At 43.2% G+C, this 23,895-nt stretch overlaps 1 protein-coding gene across 11 annotated transcripts in view; it reads right to left on the bottom strand.

The window, feature by feature from the left end:
* GRM8 (glutamate metabotropic receptor 8) overlaps positions 1–23,895 on the bottom strand; it is a 791,912-nt gene that overhangs the window by 467,165 nt on the left and 300,852 nt on the right. Inside the window, exon 1 of one of the 11 annotated variants that reach the window (XM_053256777.1) lies at positions 7,367–7,470. The exons of 8 other annotated variants lie outside the window; for them this stretch is intronic. Coding sequence is in view for 2 of the 3 variants with exons in the window: in XM_053256772.1 (XP_053112747.1) it covers positions 6,618–6,792 (175 nt within the window). In the remaining variant the exon portion in view is untranslated. Of the gene's footprint in view, positions 1–6,601; positions 7,176–7,366; positions 7,471–23,895 lie in introns of those variants that run through there. 2 more of the 11 variants (XM_053256772.1, XM_053256775.1) reach the window with 2 other exon arrangements.

Raw genomic sequence — 23,895 nt, 5'->3', positions numbered from 1 at the left:
GCCATAATGATGAGGTAGAATGCCTACTGACAGAGACAGTTCTGAGATGGGAGGAACCATATTGCAGTTGGCAAAGTACTAATTTTTGGATAAGGTCATCTCCATGTTTGTGTTTCTTTTATGATTTTGATTCTTTTCAATTTAAAATTCTCTTCTAGACTGGTATGCCCAGGACCCTGCTTCTACTTACCATGGAAATATTTATTTAGAAATCAGTAGTACTTCACATCTAAGTGTTAACATAGCAGAATCTTGGTTAAGATGGTGAGGGCAGGGTATGATTCTAAGCCCCAGTTCTGGAATGATTGATCAAAAGTGACATTAATTTTATGTATCCCCATGTGTTTCAAATCATATCCTCATGTTTCAAACTATATCCTTAGTTCAGTGTTCTAAATGGAGAATAAGGTGTGCTTTATGCAACAAGAATGAACAACCCGGGATGAAATCTTGAAACTATGAAGGAGAGAATAATTGGCCAGTCTTTTAATGGAAGTTCATTATACTGCATACAGCTTTTTGCACTGAGAGGCCAGATAGCTTAACATTTCTTCCTCTGCCTTGACTTCAATACTGTGTTCTTCCCCTTCAACACTAAAGACATGTTTGGGATTTGATCATTAAACGGCAACAATTATTTTTCTAATTTAAATTAAGCACAGCTTCTTCACATTGCCCGCAGGCCGGCTGTCATGTTGACCTGCAATACTGAAAAGTTGTTTGCAGTAAACATTTACAAGGTGAGGAGGGAACAGCTATGTGAACAGTCAGCTTCAAGCCCCACTCAAGCAGCCAAGCCTGTTAAAAGGCCTTTATAGGTCTCTATACAATAAAGGTGTCCCACAGATATTTATCAGTCATCTGTGCAGCCTTTACTTCATTTCAGTCTGGCAAGAAACTGAGGATACCGCATCCAAAATGAAAGATCTGCAGGTTGCTGACAGGTGTGTGTGTGTGTGTGTGTGTATACACACACACACACACACACACATATATTTTACTGGCATGTGTATGTTCAGCATTTTAAAGAAGACCTTGACAAATTGTTAGTGGTAGTATGATTTAAAGTTGATGGTTAAAGCCAATGTTAATGGTGTTGCTAAATAATAACACTAATAATAAAGAGAAGGTGCCCATACAGAATCCCAGCATGGAATCAAAAGAGAATAGCAAGTGAAAAAAGAGATCAAAGTCTTTAAACAACTCCTTCAAGTGAGACAAAGAAAAGCCCATTCAAATATTTAGAAGGGATAAGGGCATGGATATTTCTTTATTCAATTTCTATATCGCCCTTCCAAAAATGGCTCAGGGCGGTTTACATAGAGAAATAATAAATAAATAAGATGGATCCCTGTCCCCAAAGGGCTCACAATTTAAAAAAAAAAAAAACGAAATAGACACCAGCAACAGTTACTGGAGGAACTGTGCTGGGGGTGGATAGGGCCAGTTACTCTCCCCCTGCTAAATAAAGAGAATCACCATGTTAAAAGGTGCCTCTTTGACAAGTTAGCAGGGGTTAGAACTAGGGTTGTGTGATTTGTTTGTTTTTCTGTTTTGTTTTTGGCCCAAATCTGAAACACCCCCATTTTGTTCTTTGTTCGAAAACAGCCAATCCAAAACACGCCAATTTTGTTCTTTGTGCAAAATTGCAAAATCCGAATCCGAAATGTTTTGGATTTTAAAAAATGGCCCCGGGGGGAAACTAGTGGGTGCGGGTGGTAGTGCCCAATGGGTGGAAACTACCACCCAAATTTCAGAGGAATTGGGCAAAGGGCTGATATTTGGTGAATTTTTGAAGTATAGGATTTTTCCCATAGGGAAGAATGGAGGTTTCAGAAAAAAGTATAGCCTCATGGTGGGGGGAAAGGGGTGGTCCAGAGCAGAGTAGGGTGGGTGGTAGTGCCCAGTGGGGGCAAGGAAGCTGCCAGAATTATTTCAAAGGAATAGTGCAGAGGGCTGATTTTTAAAGATGTAATGGAGTTTGTGCGTCTGTAAAGTTTTTCCCCATAAGGAATGATGGACCTCCATAATTCCTGCCCCATAACTACACTTGGGGGGCACCAGGGTGGCCCAGAGCAAGTGGCGGTGTAGAGCACATAGGGTGCCAACCACCCTATGCTAACCCATGGGTTCTGTTGTTTCTGAGATGTTTTGAGTGCAGATTCAGATTCTCTGGTAGCATATGAGAGTGGATTCATGGTTTGTCATTGAAAATCTCATATGCTACCAGAGAATCTACACTCAGAACACCTTAGAAACAACAGAACCCAGCACCCCATAGGTTAGCAACCCATGGAGGTGGTTTGCACCCTATGTGCACTACACCACCACTCGCTCCTGGCCACCCCAGTGACCCCCAGGTGGAGTTATGGGTCTGCTGAAACCTCCATTATTCCCTGGGGGGGAACCTTAAAGAAGCGTAAACTTCAACAATTCCTAAGAAATCAGCCCTTTGCCCTATTCCTTTGGAATCTGGGTTGTGGTAGGCAGCCCTTGGGGCACTGCCACCCAACCCACTGTTTTGCCCCTCAGGCCCCCTTTCTGCCCCAAAGACATGTCAACTTCAGAAATTCTTTAAAAATCAGCCCTTTTCCCAATTCCTTTGGAATCTGGGTGGCAGCAGGCACCCATTGGGGTACTACCACCTGAACCACTCTTCTGCCCCCAAATCCCCCTTTCTGCCCCAAATCCACTCCAAATAACATCAACATCACACATCAACAACAGCAGAGCTTTGGAAAAAATCAGTCAGATTTCCAAAGGTCATGCACATCAGGGTGGCCAGAACCTAAGGGTATACTCGTGAGTCAAATGGGTCATAACCCAAAATTTGGCTTTAAAAAAAGCCAAATCTGGCAACAGAGATGCACATCCACATCTCCCCTAGCAATTGATCTACACACAACAGTGAAATGCACACTGTCCCACTGGCCAATGAGGGTAAAATTTACCCTTAAATGTGCTTAAAAGGAATAAGGGGGCAATTGCCAGCAGATCAGCCCATGCTTTCACTGGCCAATCTGCAGGCTGGAAGTACTGGAAATTCAAACAGATGTCAAAACTCAAAATGGAGACTGAAGGAGAAAGACTTTTTGTGATTGCAAAATGGAGTTCCAAAACAGCCGAAACAACAAAACATTTTGTATTTGAAACAGGGACGTTTTGTTTTGGCTACAAAATTTTCTGTTTTGAGCATTGGGTGTTTTGTTTTGGCTACAAAACAGCCGAAATGGCCTGTTTCGTGCACAAAACATTTTGTATCCGAAACGAAATGCACATCCCTAGTTAGAACCAAGAGCGAAAGACACAGAGACAAGAATTAGCACAGAGGTGGAGGTTTAATATGACTGATGAACAAACGGTGAAACTGTGAAGAATAGAAAGAAATCAACAAGAATAGAGAAGAAAGAACAAGATCATGAAAGGAGTGAAAGGTTAAAAGAAGATGTTTAAACAATATAAAACAACAGAGAAAGCCAGTGAAGGGAAGCACGTAGTGGTGTAATTGGATTAAAGTGTAAAGAAAGAAAAATTAAACAAGCAGAACAGAGATAATAGGTTCAATCAGGAAGACAGGAAGACCGATGAACAAAATATTACAACAAAAACATGTGATAGAATGAGGGTCAGTAGATAAAAAAGATGGAATAGAGCTTACATTGTTGCTCTAACTAAAGCTTGTGGGTTTTCTCTATACAATGGTTGGGCAAACTTGGCCCTCCAGCTGTTGTTGAACTGCTGGCTGGGGATTATGAGAGTTGTAGTTCAACAACAGCTGGAGGGCCAAGTTTGCCCACCTTGGTATAGAGAGAACCCACAAGCTTCAGTTAGAGCAGCAATGTAAGCCCAGAAAGAAAGAGGGTTGCCACATCTGACAGACCTCAAGCAATCAAACATTTACAGTTACTTAACAATCTGGTGGTATCTACTGAACCTTGTTGATCTACAGTATGGACCAAACTACACATTCATGTTGTAGTCCTTCCTGAATTATGCTATTTCAGATTGCCAGCGGCAATTGTATTTGTTATGAGACTCATGTAAAAACAACAACAGCCAAAAGCAATACCCCACAAATAGAAAATCACAAGTAGAAAATTATCACATGATAGGGATAAGTGGTTCGGCAGCTTGATCACCGACTGAACTGGGGGTGGTTTGGTCCACGATCAAGTCAAGCCAAACCCATTTCAGGTGGACCAGTTCAGCGCTGAACAGGTGGCCGGCGGGAGGGGTGATGAGAAAGGTAGTTAAAGGGTCTTTTTCCCAACCAAGTGTGCTGCCCGCGCCACCACTCACCACCCTGGCACAACCCATAGCCCAGATGTACACAATCTCCTCTCAAGCTGCTACTGATCAAGCAGTTTGGTAGAGGGAGAATCTCAAGCACTTGGCCTATGGGCTGCACTGGGGAGGGGGCGTTGAGGGGCAAGAGAGTGAGCCAAGGGGGGACGTTAGCGGCGGCACCAGCTACATTTGGTGGGTAAGAAGACCCTTTACTTACCTCCCACCCTTCACAGGAGCCAGGACACAAACCCCTTTACTGGTAAAGGGGAATCCTCACCGGATTTCCCTTCACATTAGTCGCTGAACTGGTTCTGTCAAATGGACCAGATGGCTGATCGGTTCAGCTGAACCAGTTTGGCATCATGCAGTTTGGCTTGAATTCCATTCTAATTCTAGCCGAACCACAATTTTTGGTTGGTGTGCACCCCTATTGTTTTTCTCACAACAACCCACAATGGAGAATGGAACAGAAAGATTCTGCCACCTGATTTTCCTCAATATGTAAATCAGCCCTATTATAGATTAATCAGAGTTCTAGGTGATCTAGAGACCATATAGACTTTAAAGGCAAAATAAAAGGTTTTTTTTAATGTATACTTGCACAATTGAACAAGAAGTATTAATTCTGTTCTTTATTCCCAACACACATCATAAAAGCAGTTCTAGCTAATAGAAAGGTTGTAAATTATTCACTTCCTTCAGTTAATGCGAATGGTATAGATATATCACTGTATCCAAACCATGGAAATGTTCAAATGGTATTGATCTAAATTATCCAAGGCTCACATTAAATGAAGATAAGGAAAATCGTTTTAAAATGTATAAAGGTTAAGCACATAAAACAAGTATGATTATCTAGCTTGCTCTTAATATGAAAAAAAAAAATACATGAATCCAGCAGACTTCTTCATCTACTGTAGTCGCTGATCAAACGATTTTTTTCAGCATTCTAGACTTAATTGTTCCAAAAATGTCATTAGTCTGGCTGTCCTTTTTATTTCAAAGCTGCCTTTAATTTATTTTGCTACCATTTACACTGTGACGTATTTTATTTCATTAGCTTTTCACATTGGCTATTATTGAATTTCACATAGAGCAACTGTCTAACCCTGGGGAGTTTGTCTCACTCCTACAAGCAATACTGAATGCAAAACACTGGCTTTCCAACATTCATTGAGCAGCATTGGTAGAAATATCTGAGTGAAAGCTGTGGACATACAGGGATTCTAGAGGATCCATTTAGGGTGAACTAATCTTGATATCTTTTCCTGGTTGCAACAGAGGAAGATGATGGAGTGCATGAAAATAACATTCATTCTCTCTCTCTCTCTCTTTCTGTATTGAAATTGCAGTTAAGGTGTTCATCTTAACTTCCACGCCATGTCAGCTATAAAAACAATGTGCAGTCTGGTATATGATGATGGCTTTAGAAATGAGGCTCCATGCACCCACACTTTGCCTGTGAGATGCATCAGGCAGAAATTCATCAGGGGCATCTCTAAGAAATGATTAGGGAAACTGAACCTGTTAAATGTCTGCCTGGATGCATCCCTCCCCAGACCAATGTCCACCTGAAAGACCAAGGCAAAGTGTGAGTGCATGAAGCTTATATGGCACAAAAGTTAAGATGGGCACCTTAACTTGAAATTTCCTTCTTTTTTTGAGCAGGCATGAAAACATAAATCAGCTTAACTTTCATTTTAAACCAAAGGTTTTTGGATTACCGAATTTCCAGGCATTTTAAAAGGGGAGATCTGATTAGGCACTATGGTGAAGAGCTTACCCAAACCACAAGGTAGAACTTCCTGATGTTTAACACCAAAAATTTTGTAAAACCTTCACACACACACACACACCCCGCCAGAAAAAACACAATTAAAAGAAATTAGTGAATTCAGAATTCAGTAATAGTGACAGTGTGATTCCACTTCATGATTATTCAGCAGTAAATAAGTACAAAACAAGAAGCAAGTAATTTGTGGTTACTTTAAATCTGTTCTTTTTTTTTTTTCTTTTCATTTTTCTTAAACAAACACAAAATTAAAAATAACAAATGCTTCAATAACCATGCCCAAAACTATAGATTATCTTCCCAGAAATTTCCCATAAACCTCACAGTTCTACTGCTTGATTTAATTTCCTTCAACAAAATAGTGGTAGGCCTTAAGCCAATCTGACTGAAACAGTAGGCCTTAATCCTCTGAATTGTGCCTGAATTGCACCATATCTAGTAACTTATACTCTGCTTTATGAGGCCCCTAGAGAACAAAGCACCCCAGTCTTGAACCCCAATTCTTTTTTAAGAGATAGAAACCTTTAGGTTCCCTTACGTTGTCTTCTTTTTCTCCTTCTTCCATTCAGGACACACAGGCCTTGAGCAGCAGCCCTCCGCCCCCCCAGCTTTACAGGGCCTTTTCTCTGGGGGCTACTATAGTAGAGCTCGACGGAGCTGATATGAGCTCTTCTGGCCTGGGCTCTTCTCCCTCTTTTAATAAAGTTTGGCATGTTTTAATGGCTGCATTCAGACATAACAAGAACTGGCTTAGAACTGCAGTTTGTAGATCAAATTCTAAACTGGGGATCACACAGCAGAAAATCCTCTATTCCTGGTTTGGGAAACTCCAAAGGGAAGTTAAGAGTTTCCCTCCCTCTTTCTGGTCCTCCAAGCTACTTGCTGTGGCAAGGCTGTGGGGAGAACTTCACAGCTCCAGGAAACCGCTCACAACTGGCCAGAAGCTTGTGGTGTCTGATTAATGGCTGTGATTTCCAACTTCAATCAGTTCTCCCCTGGTAGTGCTAATGGCCCTTTAATTATAAGAGCGGCATGGAGCCTGGCATGCTGGCAGACAGACAGACTGTTGGCAGGAAGAGCGTGGGGAGGGGCATGGCACTCAGTCAGAGAACACACACCACGGATTGTGGGGTAAGCCCTAGAGCGTAACTGCTGTTGGTGCAGCTCTGAGCCGGCCTCTCACTGGTCACAGCCGCTGCTTAAACCTGTAACCACAGTTATATTTATTATTTTATTATTTATTTATTTATTTATATTTAACATGTTTTTATACTGCCCCAAACTTACGTCTCTAAGCAGCAGTGGATGCATGCAGACAACACATCGGCTCCTTCTAACAGAGGTTTAGAGTGGTGAAACTGAGGAGTAATCCCAGCTCCAGATTCGTTTGGGAAGTAAACTGGAACCTGTGGTTTGATTGCAAAGTCACAGTTGCATGCATTCAGACATCACATGAAACAGAAGTTACAGGTCTGCTGGCAACCTTTAATTCTGGTTCCGTGAGATGTCTGAAGGTGGCCAATGGGTCTGTCTCTTTTCCTTCTGTCTAGAAAGTAGTATATTTTAAAAGTTGTACACAAATGAGCCTCTGAGCACAGACTTAGACTGAGCATAGACTTAATGGTTAATGGTTAACAGGATAATGGCTTACTCAATTTAGTCTCATTGAAGTTGCAAGCACATTAGGCATTCCTTAACATGTTCTTTTAATTTCAGTAGGATAACTTTTGAGTAATGTTCCTCATTATGTCAGCCACTGAGTTCATTATGTCTTGCTGGATTGCTGGCATTTTTGTTTCAAATATACTAACACAACTTATGCCCTGTGGGAGGCTTTGGCTAATGTCAGGTTATCTGAGAACAATCTGTGTTTGGTGGAGTGCTGGTGGGTTTACCTCACAGGATTTTTATATTGTTTTCCACTCACATTTTTTAAAGGACCTTTCCATGATTCTCCCCTTCCCCAACACCTTTTTTCAGGGATTGTTTAACTGTTCCCTCATTATATGGAAACAAGTCCCACTGACTTTATGGAAGCAAGTCCCATTGACTTTACGGAAGCAAGTCCCACTGACTTCCTTCTAGGTGTACATGTACTGTAGAATTGCAGATTCAGTTATCAAGTGCTACTGGAAAGGGCATGGTTACTGCAGCCCAGCATCCTCTTTCTAACAGTGCTCATCTGCATGCTTCCAGAAAGCTCCAAAGAAGTGCAGCAGGGAAATCCCCAAAACCATTTCCATCCCAGTGCCAACAAACTTTTACTGTGGTATAGACTGCCCTTGGACACTGATGTTCTACCTGAGAGCCAAGCCTCCTGTGAATATGAGGCTGAGGCTTCATTTCTTAAGTATGGCCAAGTGAAGCTTCCATATTTTCTGGCAGTTTGGCCCTGATGTAAAACCTCCTTGTTCAAGAGAGGTCTACACTAGAGTGATAGTGCTGGGTGGGAATGGTTTCCTTGAGGTTCCTCCTTGATTGATTTCCTTGAGGTTCCTCCTTCAGGACTTCCTAGAATGGGGTCCACAGTCCCTTTGGTGGGGTTAAGAAAAAAGGGAACAGAGGGAGAAAACAAATGCCCATGACAGGAAAGGGAGCGGGAAGAATGCTTGTTTAGCCATACAAGTGTCAGAGTGCTCATAGATTTGCTTATCAGGCACCTATGTTCAGAAGCAGGAAGTCACATGCTAAAAATTGCCAAGACTTGCCCCTCCCAACTTTGGTTCCAGAATTCCCAGTGGGCAGACTCAGTTATGCTCTTACCTAATTTTCTTTTCGTTATTTCTCATTATTATGAAGATTTTGAACAGTAATTATTCAAAAATCACTAGACTGAGGTTTTTCAAACCAGCAAAAAGTACCAGTCCTTTTTAACCTGATATTTGGGGGAATGTCAAAGCTTTGAAACCTCAAAGTTCCGGGAGCAGCCTCAACAAACTGGGTGGGGCAGCGCAACAAATATACACTCGCTACATGTGGTGCGAGTGGCTTGTGCTAGGGCAAAGAGGTGTATGAGGGAGGGGGGAGACAAGGCAGAGCTGGGTAAGCCAGGAGAAAGCTGTCACCCCATCGCCTGCTCCTACCACCCCACTAGGCGTGTGTCCGAACCGGTCCGGCGGCCATTCTATAGAATGGCCGAACTGCCGGACCGGTTCTGCCCTGGTTGGTCCGGGTCCGGGGGGGGGTATTGCTTTAAGGGCGGGGGGGGCTTGTTTACCCCTCCCGCGCCTCTTTGCCCCCGCCAGTGGCCGTAATCTACTGTAAAATTGGGGCGCTGGAAACCAGCCGCCCCAGCCGCCGCCGCTTCCGCCGCCCCCCCCGCGAGCAAATTAGAGGAAAAAAAGGCTACTGCCTACAAGGAAGGGCTACTGCCGCCCTGCCGCCCCCCCACCCCCCACCCGCCACCCCCCCACGAGTGCTCACCAAGTTAGAAGAATTTAGAGAGGAGCTCGCGAACAGAGCTCCTCTCTTATCGAAGCCTCCGGCCCAACTGGGGCCTTGGGCGCGTGCGCACGCGCGCTAGAGCTCTTTATCCACTAGAGCTTTTGCCGGAGGCCCGGTCTACCCGCCGGGAGGAAGCCGGGTAGACCGGGCCTCCGGCGATCGGAGGCCCGGTCTACCTGGCTTCCTCCCGGCGGGTAGACCGGGCCTCCGGCGATCGGAGGCCCGGTCTACCCGGCTTCCTCCCGGCAGGTAGACCGGGCCTCCGGCAAAAGCTCTAGTGGATAAAGAGCTCTAGCGCGCGTGCGCACGCGCCCAAGGCCCCAGTTGGGCCGGAGGCTTCGATAAGAGAGGAGCTCTGTTCGCGAGCTCCTCTCTAAATTCTTCTAACTTGGTGAGCACTCGTGGGGGGGCGGCGGGGGGCGGGTGGGGGGGCGGCAGGGCGGCAGTAGCCCTTCCTTGTAGGCAGTAGCCTTTTTTTCCTCTAATTTGCTCGCGGGGGGGCGGCGGAAGCGGCGGCGGCTGGGGCGGCTGGTTTCCAGCGCCCCAATTTTACAGTAGATTACGGCCACTGGCGGGGGCAAAGAGGCGCGGGAGGGGTAAACAAGCCCTCCCCGCCCTAAAAGATAGGCTCCCCTTTGGTGCTGGTCCGGACTGCTCCGGACCATGCACATCACTACACCCCACTGAGTCCCTGCGAAAGGAGTGGAGGTGTTCCCTTGCTTATACTGTGCCCTGAAGCTAGAGTCTGAAGCTCCCTTCCCCGCACTGCTCTTTCTTCATCTGGCCCAGGCTGAAGAGCAGTACCACCGAGTGGCGCTTGCTGGCTAGGGAAAGTTGTCTCCTGTGCAAGCACATGCTGTGGTTGGGTAGAAGCATCTTGAGTGGGCTGCTTATGGCCAGCCCCCCCTCCCGGCACTGCAGGCCCAAGCACACCATCACACAAGTGAAGAGATCGCAGCTACCACCATCCCACTACAGGGGATTGGAAGTTCCAATCTCTCCTCCCCCTGCATCTCTCCCCCTTACATCTCTCTCTCCAGTGCTGGAACTGGAAGAGAGAGATCATTGGGTGGTCCAGGAGGGCTGGCAGCAGGGCCCTTCTCCAACAGAATAAACAGAATAAATAAAATTTATTTGTTCTGCAAATAAATAAACAAATAAAACAGGCAGTGGCTCTTTCTTTGTGTTGTATATGGCTGCCCAGCCCGCACAGATAGCTGTTGCTGGTGGTGGCAGCGATACGGCCCCATCCCCACCACCACTTGGAGGCCTCCCTCCCCAACTCAGAGCACTACATGGCCCACACCAAGGGGCCCATGCACATGGCCAGCTGTGCGGACGCAGCAGAGTGCAAGTGGCACGGGGACATTTGGAGGTGCCCCCTTGCCAGGGAGCACACATGACCGAACAGACCCACAGGCCACCATGCTCATAGCCACCGCTATTTCAGTTGCTGCAGATGCAGCACGGGTGGACATGCCACCATGACGGAGGCCCGGGGGACATTCGGAGGCTTCCCCGCCCCAATGGAGGACCAGACCTGAGCCCGGAGGTCCGGTCCAAAGCATGCCACTGCTCCTTTCACCCAAGAAATTTCATTCCAGTTCTTGGGATCTAAACAACTCTATTAGAGGCAGATTTCTGTTCCACAAGGTCTGAAGAATAGCATAGCACAACAAGCACAGATACGCATACTTCTGATGCAGGTTCAGCTGCTGGCATCTTAAAGCCAGCCGTCGCCAGAGTTCAGAAATGACAAGGGAGATAAAGTTAACTGTCATCAGTTTTTGAGAAGCAGGACAATCATAAGCTATTAAGTCTAGGCTACTCACACACAAAATACTACAGTGAAGCTCTCAGCTAAAATATAGCTTTAAGAAAAGAATTGCCTATAACATTACTACATCATGCCTGAAATCATTCAAAAATATATTCCTGAAGGAATGAAAACACAGTGTTTCTTATTATAAGGATGAGAGGGAGAAAAATGGTTAGTCAGATTTACACAGATGTGCATAATCCAGCAGCTGTGGAAATAGTATTTCAATGGCAACTGTTTTTATTAAACAGACACACATCTACCTATGCATGACAGAGTGGTCCCACCATTCTTCCACAATCAATTATGACAAGAAGAGAATGCATGATGGAACTATGCTCAAAGAAGAAGCCGAAGACTCAAAGGTCAATAGGGTAGGGAGTACATTTAGCATCAACCCAAGTGGTGTTTCCAAATACAACTTTTTACTTTTTCTCATACTGTTTATCTATTACATTTATATCCTACGTTTCTTCTACAGGAGGTTCACATATAAGTTTCCCAGGCTACCTCCTGTCCAGTCACTAACCAGACCTAGACTTGCTTAGCTTCAGTGACATAACTGTATCATGTGCCTTCAGACCATGTTCTGGGACCAACTGAATAGTTGTTCCTTTGGGAAAAGGTAAGCCAAATTTGCTCTAAAGTAAAACCATCATGCCCTCATCCAGGGGTGGAGCCACCATTGCGTGAATGGGTTCAAAGAACCAGGGCCGCCACCCTTCAGGGGCCGCGCCTCGTGCCCCAGCCATGCTGCCTGCAGCTGACATGGGGGCGTAGTTTAGCTCGCAAACAGGGCTGCACACTGTCCAATGCAGGGGGTGTGGCTAACATTCACTACCTGCATCTGACGACCCTAACATCTAACGCAGGGGAAGGGGCTAGGGGGTTGTAGCAGCAGGCTGAACCTGGGTCTCCGCTGGCCTACCTCCACACCTGCCCTCATCCCTAACCTTGGATGGCACTGATATATCTGCAAGGTGTTGTATCCCTTTCCCCAGGAGTTCTGATTGTAACAGATATTCCACTAATCATAATGACAGACATTTTGTTAGCTGATATTATATGGAGCAAAGTCTTTAAAACAAGATATGCTCACATTGCAACCTGAAACACTCTTTGATTTAGTACACTTACTGCTGATCTTGATCCACAATAGGAATGTTGATTGCCAAGTCAAGTATAGACCTACCTAAAATTGTTAAATTGCAGGAGCCTCTTGTGTTATGGTTTGGAGAGAAAGCCACCCTTCCCAGTGACTGTTAATAATGTAAAGTGCTCACTTTAAAAGGTTTGCACAATAATTGATTTTTGTATACTGTGTCTTAACTCATGTTCGCAAATTCCTACTGCAACTAGCCTTTTAACATAAGTGCTCACTGAGAACATATAACAATTTTCTTTTGAATACCTGTGGTTAGAGCAAATCACGCCATCTACAGCAACCTGCTGAGAACAGACCTACAGTAAGCATTCTTGCTTAAGCCAACTGCGTCTTCTGCACCTCCCTCTGTGGATCTAGCAGGCAAAGAAGGGGCATTTGTACAGCTTCACAGTAAACAAAGCTAAAACCATGTATTGCTAAAAAACATGCAGGCATTTCTTCTTCAAACATATTGAGTTTTACTATCTGTTTTCTTTTTGAGACTTCTAGTTGCTTCTAATATTGACATGAATGCCCTATGATCAGGTCTTCCTTTTACTACTGTTGGGTATGGAAAGTGGGGCACGTCACCAGAAATTACCCCAATTGCTCTTCTCATGTCACTTCAGGAAGCATGAGAGTGCCAAAGCAATACAGTACAGTGACTAATGGCAGTGATATAAGACTACAAAGGTTTAGCTACATTCACTACAGGAGGAGAGGGGGAATCAACCAGCACTGTGCCTTGTAGATGCTTCAGGCAGAAATTCATCAGGGGCATCTCTAGGAAGTGATTGGGGAAGTTGTACCACATTCCAATATTCAGCTGAAAGACCAAGAGCAAAGTGTGGCTGCATGGAGCCTCATTTTTAAAGCCATCATCATATACAAGACTGTACAAATTCTTTACAACTTTTATAGTGCAGAAGTTAAGATGGGCAACTTAACTAGCAACTTTCATGCTTTTTAGAGCATGAGTCAAAACTTAAGCATCTTAACTCTCATCTTAAACCAAAGGTTTTAGGATGACTGAATATTTTCTTGATCAGTGAACAGAATAGTAAAACTGGGTAGTAAAACTGCAGATCTAACAACACTGAGGTTGCCACTTTTCTACCTGATTTATGATATTATGGACAGTACAATCATTCAATGCAGCAGTGGGGCAAAAGGACCATTATTCCACTTACTGATTAATTATGGACATCTAGCCACAACACCTTAATTATCTAACATAGAGCTGAAAAGCAGTTTATTAATTGTATCAATACATGACATATTGATTAATGGTACATATTAAAATCCTTTAGCGTTTATCATTCATGTCAAATTTACCCTTTCCCATTTAGATTTCATTTTTATGATCAATAGTTAACCATAACACAAATGTGTGAACAAATTTCATTCAAAGTAAGTTATTGCTATGAACATTGCTCCCAAACTATGAACTACCCATAAACAATATGAAGAAATGACAAGGCTAGGCTATACCCTTATGTAATTAGGCCTGGGCAGGCTGGCAAAACAAATGCTAGGCTGGAGAGTAGAGGCTCAGTGTCGAACTGTCAGAGAGATAGTACGAAGCCAGTTCTACCTTGCAAACAAGATAAATAAACATCCGGCTGTCCAACTAATTCTGGTTGTTCACACACTTTTAGTTTTTTGAGAAAGAAAATATATAACTCACAGAAAGCCTTGCCCTCAGACTCCATAAAAGAAGATGCTGTAGACTGGGTTTAATGAAATATTACAACTTGAGGATACTCTGCATGGTGGAAAGTGCAAACATTCCTGTGAAATGACTCAAACCTCAAAGCTGAGTGGGGAAAACTAGAAGTCCATAAAGGCAAGGAGAGTCATGACTCAAGCCAATTCAAAGCTTTCTGGGTGACCCAAACCTTCTCCACTTGTCAAGCTGCCCTTCATAATCAAGGCACACTGCCCAAGTCATTTCTCTTCCCTTTTCAACAACCACATGCACACACCACTGGGTATTGTGTTAAACTGTCCCTTGTTATTCCTTCCATGCTTCCAATTTTCACTCAGTGTTTCCATTCATCTGGATTATATAATGCCTTGTGGGGACCATTCTGCTGCCTGTCATTGTTACAAAAAGAATACCTTCAGACACACAATTCATCCCTTTCTACTGAGTACATGGGTGTTTGGAAATCTACCTTTCCCCAAAGCATTCTTGTCCCACAGAAGAGACATGTGTAGCTCACCAGCGCCAAAATTTACATTTCACCTCCTATAGACTCCCAGTGATGGGTGACCTCAACTGCATTATGTAAACAAAGATGAAGCTTAAGCCAAGGAAAAGTTGATCAGCAACAACAAGGATTGTTTATCACTGATTTTCCTGTGGCAGGGGAGGCACGAAGCTCTCCGGTCTCCCCTAAATGGTATTTGTCTTTGATAAGATACATGAGAGCTCCCATGAGCTTTTGGAGAAGATGATCATAAGAACCATTTTTCCAAGGATGAGAAGATTAGGTATAAGCCATCCAGGACTCTCTAAATAAATAGTGGTTTAAGACATCATATGCAGCATTGTCTGAAGATTTTATTTCTCTGACTTATGGGATGGGTGCCATATGTTCTGTACATGTGCTTTAAATCTTACAACTAGTTTGTTTAGCTCTTCATAGAACATAAACAGCTGGAATAAAACAGCCTAAAGCATTTTATTTCCTTTCTGTCGCCTCTTTTGTTTCTTTATATTTGTATGCCACATTTCTAGTCAAAAGAGGTGCTCAAGGGAACTAACAACATATAAAAGTTCAATTATTACCATATACCAAAGTTAATCACTAAAATCATCATAAAACTTATCCAGCAAACATCCAAAAGCAAAAAAATAAAAAATAAAAAATACAGCATTAAATTGCATACACACAGCTCCAGGCAGCACAGGAGCTACTACAAATGATTACCCATGCTACTTTAGTGGCTACCAGCAATGGACTATTGAAATCAATTTTTCTTCTTCACACAATTCAGCTGATGAAGGATTCAATTCCAGTGCTTTGATATGACAAAGGGGAGGAACAAAAAGGTGAGGAAGAGTCATATACTCCAAGATACTGTCACATCACCCATATATATTTAACAAGGTATCATGTGAGAAAAAAGAGCTTCTGGGATTCATTAAAAATGTGTAGAAAAATTATCATCATGTAGCATGCAAATACAAGAAATTTTGATGCTGCTATTACTGACCCTGACAAGCTGTTGTTTTTGTACACTAGTTGCAAATGCTAATGCAAACACCTGGGAAAGAAGTTATTTTCAGAAAGTAAATAATCTACCCTTCTTCCGCCCATAAAGCAGACTCTTTTCCTTGGCAAGTGCTATAACTGCTTCAGTAATCCTGAAGGGGAATAAGACTGAAAGAAGATGAAAATGAAAAGTAAGATCTTGAACTCTCAATATTACCGCCCTTGGGAAACATAGAAAAGGGAAAGGAATAGAATCAAATGCAAAAAAAGATCCCCCCCCTCCCTACACCGTTATATTGAGGGGAAAGGAAATGAACATTTCTGACCCACGTTAATAAAGCCAGGTAGTACCTAATTTAGTGGAGAAGTGTCCAAGACCCACTGGATATTAGTGTATTTACCTGAACCCAAGACTAGTTTCCCAAGTTCTTTAATGTTAGAAATCAGGGGGTCATTTTAAAGTCAGACTCCTCTTCCTTTCAGGTAAACATGGGTTATACTCCCCCAGAAGGAACAGGTACACAGCTTGGGGGTACTCCTGGACCCAGGCCTCACTCAGGTATCTCAGGTAGAGACTATGACCAGGAGCGCTTTCTACCAGCTTTGGCTGATATGACAGCTGTGTCCATTCCTTAAAGAGGATGACCTCAAAACAGTGGTGCATCAGCTGGTAATCTCCAGTCTTGACTATTGCAATGTGCTCTGTGTGGCTGCCTCTGTACGTAGTTCAGAAAATTCAGTTAGCTCAAAATCTGGCAGCCAGACTAGTATCTGGGGTAAGCCGGAGAAACCATATTCTGCCTGTTTTCAAAACAGTTGCACTGGCAGCCGATATGTTTCGGGGCAAGATACAAAGTGCTGGTTATTACCTCTAAAGTCCTAACAGCTTAGGTCTGGGTTCCCTTAGAGAGTGCCTTCTTCTGCATGATCCCCACTTATTCCCATTATTCCCATTAAATGCCCATTAAGGTCAGCCGCACGTTAAGGTCATCAGGAATGCATTCCTATGGAATGCACTCCTGGCAGATATCCGCAGTTTAGGCTCGCTGTCGACCTTTAAGAGAGCCCTAAGAACTTGTTTGGTCTGGCCTTCCAAGGTTTTAAAATTGTTTTAAAAGTATTTTAATTAGTTTTAAATGGTGTTAATTGTTTTTGAATTGTTTTTATATTGTTTTTAGCACTATGTCTTAAATGGTGTGATTTTATGTCTTTTGAAATTTTTTGTACACTGCCCAGAGCCTTTGGATGGGGTGGTTTATAAATGTAATAAATAAATAAATTATAAATCTGAGGATGTCCGTCTCCAGTTACCACTGAGTCTAGTGGCGACTCAGAGGTGGACCTTCTCTGTAGCTGCTTCTGGGCTGTGGAATGCACTCCCAGCAGAAATCCGTAGTATGAGTTCATTGTTGGCTTTCAGGAGAGACCTTAAAACCTATCCATTTGGCTGGCCTTCCAGGGTTTTAAAACTGTTTGAATTGTTAATGGTTTTATGCTGTTTTTAAATTGTTCTGTAATTATTGTTTTTAAAAGGACTGATTTGTGGGTTTTATTCTTGTTGTTGTGCACCACCCAGGGCCGTTTGGATGGGTGGTATATAACTGTAATAAATAAAAATAATAAATCTAAATCAATATAATATAACCTGTATTTAACCTGTATTCTTAAAGGGGAGTCATCTTAAATTCAGTGTCATCGTCGATTCAGGTAAATACGGTATATAAATGACCTCAAGAGATCTTGTGTGAACATAGACAACCAATGACAACTTGCCACAATATATATACACCACAATGTGGTACATTGTGCTGCTAAATTGTGAGGAGAATGTAAACAGAGTTCATCACCTGACCAGAAACACAAGGAAGTAAGGGAGTGGTAAGACACTCCATAACACCTGACAAGACAATATAGGACAGTTCATATTTACAGCAGTCCCCACCTAATGTGGGAATTACCAGACGTGACTGGGCAGTATTAATGTTGAAGTAGCATTTGTGAGAACTAACACCTCCATCTGGGGGAGGGGGTAGATGTACCTTTGGAAATATGTGCAGCCACAACAATTTGCACAGCCACAGCCAGTTTCCATGCAGGGGTGCTGTTCTCACAAATAGGTGACTTTTCATGAGTGCTGCTTCGTCCAGCAACAGCCCCAGAACGTTATTGGGCCACCAAGAATGCAAACTAGTGTAGAGGTGACAAATTTATGAAGTGTTTACATGTTCCCTGTTGTAAATGTTCCCTACATTATCTGTAATTGCAAAGGGGCAGAAGGAGGTCAAGGCCAATTCCAGGTAAGAAAAAAACAAAGAGGTGTTCCTGGCAAGGTGATGAAAAAAGGTCCTGGTGCAGGCAGTAGCACACAACTGAAAAAGGAGAGAATTCAAAAAGTGTTTTTGAGGGGGAAGCGACTGCACAAACAGAAGCTTCAAAACAAGAACTAATTCCAGGAATTTCTTTTAAGGCTACTACAGGATAATAGGACCTTATAGCATGTTTATTCCAAGTTCTGGCAAATATCAGATGGGGAAGGAGAATGAGGCACAAACACTCTTCCCTTACATGACCACAACCATTGTCTAAATAGCAGGCTATTACCCAATAACAACTATGATAGGGGAGAAAATGGGTTTGCCCAGCAACCAAACCTTCACTCGAATTAGAAAGAAATTTGTTCGATGGTGCTTGAAAACTCAGATATGGCAGCAATTCATTATGTCTAGGGTGGTTTCTTATTTTACAGATCCCTATAGCTGGCTAAGTAGCAAGAAGTTTGTGCTTAATGGGAAAGACATTCAAGTTTCTCAATTCTCATTCAAGTGCTTTGACTATTACAAGAATATGCTCACTCTTTTTGCTTACAATAAATGGACACTGGCCTCAAATGATCCATCTTTTGACTTTGCCTTCCAGTTAACAATGTACAAATATGGCCTCCCAAGACCCATTGCCTCTAAAAGCAAACAAAACCATGGGTTAAGAACACATTTAGCAGTCCAGTTAAAGAGCGCCAGTTCCCAAAGATCGCTGATGAGCCTGGCCCAGAAGACTCGGTCTAGGTTTAATGGGGCAATTTATTCATTATTCTGTGTAAAGCTATTGTTTTAGGCAGCTTGGAGATCTTCAGCCTATCCCCCTGTGTCCTTTCAGATTTAGTTCTTTTGGTGGTTCTTTTAGATTGCCCCAAGTGACTGCATTCACTAAATTTGTAGAGTGCAATGTTAAATCAAGAATGAAATTCATACAAAGGGCAAAAACTAATAAGCAGGTTGCATGAACTAGATCATACCACTATGTGCCAAGGAGAGATGAAGTTGCCTTTTCTAAAACTATATTCTGCCCTTCCCATCCTCCATCTAAAAGCAAAAAACAAAACAAAACAAAAACCCATGCATGCTAAACTTGGTCCATTTTCTTTCTCTTCATTCATTCATTCGTTCATTCATTCTTACTGAAAATGCTTTACCCCAGCCACCCCTTTTCAATCATCTCCATTCTCTCCTTTTGCATAGTTAGCAAGTTGCTTGAAATGCACACAAAATCCTAGGAGAGTGAATACTAGCACTGCATAATTTAAGAGATGGGCTCATTACCCTGCTCCTTCATTTTGAGTACTGTACTTGAAATTCTTATGCACCTTAGGAGCCTCCAAATCATGGTGCCAAACAATCTTGCTTACAATATGTAGCTCCCTCCCACCCTTTTTTCAATAGAAACACCTTAATGCCAACACTCTAAAACTAACACATTATAATCAAGCAAACAGAGCTCTCAGGGGGGAAATGTGGTAGACTGCTCTGACTGGACACTTTTCTATCATATGTTTGTAATAAATCTGCCCTGAAGTATGCTTATTGGATTGCCATTTGTGAAGAATCCAGCAGTGCTGACTACACTTAAAATAACCACTGCTACTATCAGCAGGTGAAAGACACAAGATCCCTTTTTGCCATTTCATATGTTTGCAGCCAAAGGCAGACTGGAGATTTATGTGGCTCATGCATCTCATGTTCCTTTTCCAATAAAGGAACATGAGACAGTACGTCATGTTTCAAAGCCACACCAATGAATCCTTGCCCTTAACAGGAACTAGTCAGAAAAACAACAACCCTAAAGCTCTTGACAGTATTATAAAACACAAAGAAGCACTTTATAATATTCACTAAGGCTGTTCACATGAGCAGCCCTACCTGGGTAGGGCTGCTCGTGTGCAGTGCCAAGATCAGGCCCGATCCCGGCACTGCCCCACCAGGTAGCCTGTGTCCCCCTCGCCCCCCCAATTGTATTCCTGCACAGAAAAAGCACAATGTTTGATATTAGATGCAGAGGAGACAGAGCTGGGGGAAGGGTTAGGTGAGCAAGGCAGCCGTCTTGGCTACAGCACACACAGAAGTGCAATGAATGACGTTTAATTGTTAAGTGTTATACCAGATAAACATATTTTTAATACCAGAAAATTCCTCCCTACGTGGCATAGATTTTGTGATGTTTCAAGTTGCAGGTGTTAAATTGTAGGCCTAAAGTCTTTCAGGGGACAGTACTGCATGGCTATTTGGCAGTTTGCAGTGTGGTGGAAGGAGTGGTTACGCAAAACATTACAAAAGGTGGATGGACACATCTACAGTGCCAAACAAGATTCCCAGCCTCCTTTCAACAGTAAGTCACTAATCTTACAGCCTGAAATGCATGTGTAATCTGCCTGCTTCTCAAGAAAGCTCTAAATATGTTGTACATTGCAGAAAGGGACAGTGGGACCCCACTATATATAGGGCTGGTTCACATGATCACCTGAAAGTAAGACGGGAACCAGAGGTTCCCTGCGAGCACATACTCCCAGCAGGTGTGCCATCTGAACATGCCAACTTCCAGTCTCCAACTTGCACCTGAAATTCTCCACTCACTTGTTTTAAAGGGCCTGCTGCTTCAAAAAACACTGGATCTTTCAAGCCTGAAGGCAATGTTCCCTCTAACAGGGACTCCCAGATGATGTTGATGACAACTCCCAGACTCCTCAACTTCAATGGCTTTTGCTTGAGGATTCTGGGAGTTGTCGTCAACAACATCTGGCAATCCCTGTTAGAGGGAACATTGCCTGAAGGATACAGCAATAGGCTCTAAACCGGGTAAAGCATCAAAAAACCCAAAATGGGAATACAACTGAGTTTTATTGCTTGACTCCTGCCACAAGTTCCATTGAGTTACATTATGCACATCATGTTACATGGTTCCTAGCAGACTGGGATATATTGAATGAGCTGCAGGGGCACACAGTTAAATTTTTAAAAAATGTGATCTGATTTTAACTGGTTTAAAAAATAATAATAATAATTGTTTTTGTATTGTATTTTGCATTTTTCTCCCCCACCCCCTTTTTTTAGTCTGTTGTGATTCAATGTGTACTTTTAATCTCATGTTTTCATGTTGTGTTGTAAGGTTTGTGGGTAAGGGGCGGAAAGAAAATGGCAATGGCCAGATGGGCGGGGGAAGAAAAGGGCAGCAGCAGAGGGCGGGTGGGGAAGAAAATGACGATGGCAGTGGCAGGCGGGTGTCCAAAGAAAATGGTGGCGGTGGCAGCAGGCTGGGGGGGGGAACGGTGGTGGGTGAGTGGGGAATGAAAACAGCGGTGGTGGAAGAGGGGGGAGAACTAGAAGCACAGATGCTCTGCGCCTGGCCCAGGTAGTTACTATTATTTTGTGTGTTGTTATGGTATCACAGCTGCATGCTATATCATAGGCTATATCATGAGAACAATTAAAAAAGACAGAAAGAGGGTATTCTGGACCATTAATAGTTGGTGGGGGAAAGCAAGATATTTTGGAAGGTGCAGCTTGTCCCCTTTGGGAGTAAGAAAAGCCACATTGGCTAAAATTCCCTCTTCTACTCAATATTAGAGACTATCCATGTTTGCCTCTGCTCAACCTAGAGCACTTAGCAATAGCAATGGCACTTACATTTATATACCGCTCTATAGCCGGAGCTCTCTAAGCGGTTTACAAAGATTTTTAGCATATTGCCCCCAACATTCTGGGTACTCATTTTACTGACCTCGGAAGGATGGAAGGCTGAGTCAACCTTGAGCCCCTGGTCAGGATCGAACTTGTAACCTTCTGGTTACAGGGTGGCAGTTTTACCACTGCGCCACCAGGGGCTTTTTACCAGTTTTTTTACCAGTTTTTACCAGTTTTACCACTGCGCCACCAGAGGAGAGCAAATATGAGATCAAGGCTGCAATTCTAACACATATGCTATGGAGGAAGTCCCACTGAACACAGTTAACTTACTTCTGAGAAAACATGCACATATTTTTGTCAAATAAGTAACTTTGGTAAAATGTGATGCCCTACTGCATTTTTAAAAATAACACAGATTATGTGTAAGATAAGATGACAGGAAGAAACCCATGATGGTATATTCCACAGATAAACAGAACTGGCATTGAAGGCATCTCATCTCAGCTTTGATACTTCCAAAATATGTTAAATAAAATATCTTATTGCTCAGACAGCATGAGTAGATGCGATTTTAACACATATTTTGTTAGCAGGGCTAGACTCCCCAAGATGCAAACTGAAGCAGTAACTTCAGACTATGAGGGGGAATGGGGTATGGCCACCCTTCCCCTGACATCCAATCTATTGCCTGGCCCAGCAGCATGTTGGCTAGTTTATTTCACTTTTGCCCCCTTACCCAGAGTCATGCAGCAACTAGGTTGCCAGTGAGCCATGTTTTGGGGTCACGCAAAGAGCACCCTTCTACAAGATGTACCAACAGCATGAGACTATGGGCTCATAGCCTCAGTGAACCTTTCACCTCAAACACCTTAGCAGCTTGGCACGAGTTGGTCATTAAGCACAGGCAGAGCTTGGCAACGTGCCTCCAGATTAAACAGTAAACAAACTGTAAAAGGATGCCACCAGCCCCTCCTTTCTGGAGATAGCCGGCTGAATAGACCCATCTAAAGCAAATTGTTATGGGACAGATGCTCCCTATCCAAAGAAAACTGGTGGAATGTTCATTAGGATGAGCCCATACCTTGCCATTTCCCCTTTTCATTAGTATATTGAGGTGGCTGACAAAGATAAGTAAGGGGATGCTCTGAGCAAACAAAACATCTGCATTTTGCACCAAGACACCTTGGCTTCAAGATAGTAAGCAAACATACAGTAGAGCTATTGTCTCTATACACGTGAACATTTGCACAGCCTTGCCTTTGTCCAGGAGGACACACTGGCAACAACTAAATCCATCCCAGCATTGAAAACTTTTGTCTTGCAAGGCTCTTCCTGCCACACAGGAGGGACCACCTAATTGAAGCAATAACTGCCTTAGGACAAGTTTTCAGGTATAACTGGTTCTGAGAGCACCACATAGTCTCAGACTCTGGATCCAACTATACTATGTTCTCTCATGCTGGAAGTTGTGGCTGCTGCTCCTCGCCCCTCTTCCCCACTACATCCCACTCTACTCTTGAGGAGGCATTGTGCCTAACCCTTGCGCAACCAACACACTATGAAGGATAGATAACACTTGCACCTCAAGCTCTCTCTCTCTCTCTCTCTTTTGCTTCCCCCTTTTTGCCTCGCTCCCCACTCTCCAGGTACCTTTTATCAAAAACTTCTAATTAGACAATCTTATAGAAACGCTAGCCAAAGTTATAGAATTTGCTAACCAAACCCTGTTGCCTTATGTAACCCCAATTTTTACCCTAAATAAATATTTGAAACTATAGGTCCATCTCCTCATCCTTTCCAATACACCAGACCTGCTCAAATTAATGCTGTGTCAGAACTGTACTCTAATTCAAGCTAGTTTCCCCATTTTATCCAAAAAGCACAGCCTAGCCAATCACTCCTGTGCAGTTCTGGTAACAACTATCTAATGTGCTCAGTCAGCAGTCACAACTTCCTCCTCCTCCTCCTCCTCCTCCTTCTTCTGTGGGGTAAGAGGAATATAGGTGGCATTTGGACCTCCTTTTCAGATACACAAAGTTCTTTGACCTGCTTATCAGAAACACCTTTTAGGCAGTATATATTTCTGTGACAAAGCAGAAATCTACAACAGATTTATTTCCTAACCTTTTCTTTTCTTTTTTTCTTAATATTGTGTGTTCTATATGCCTCAGAGATTAAACTTAATATCTCAAGTTCACTGACTGAAAATGTATAGAATGCCTCCATCCTGAAGT

The sequence above is a fragment of the Hemicordylus capensis genome, chromosome 5 (assembly GCF_027244095.1).
Source record: "Hemicordylus capensis ecotype Gifberg chromosome 5, rHemCap1.1.pri, whole genome shotgun sequence".
NCBI lineage: Eukaryota > Metazoa > Chordata > Lepidosauria > Squamata > Cordylidae > Hemicordylus > Hemicordylus capensis.
Note: the sequence above shows the minus strand (reverse complement) of the source record. Positions and strands in the feature narration are given on the sequence as shown.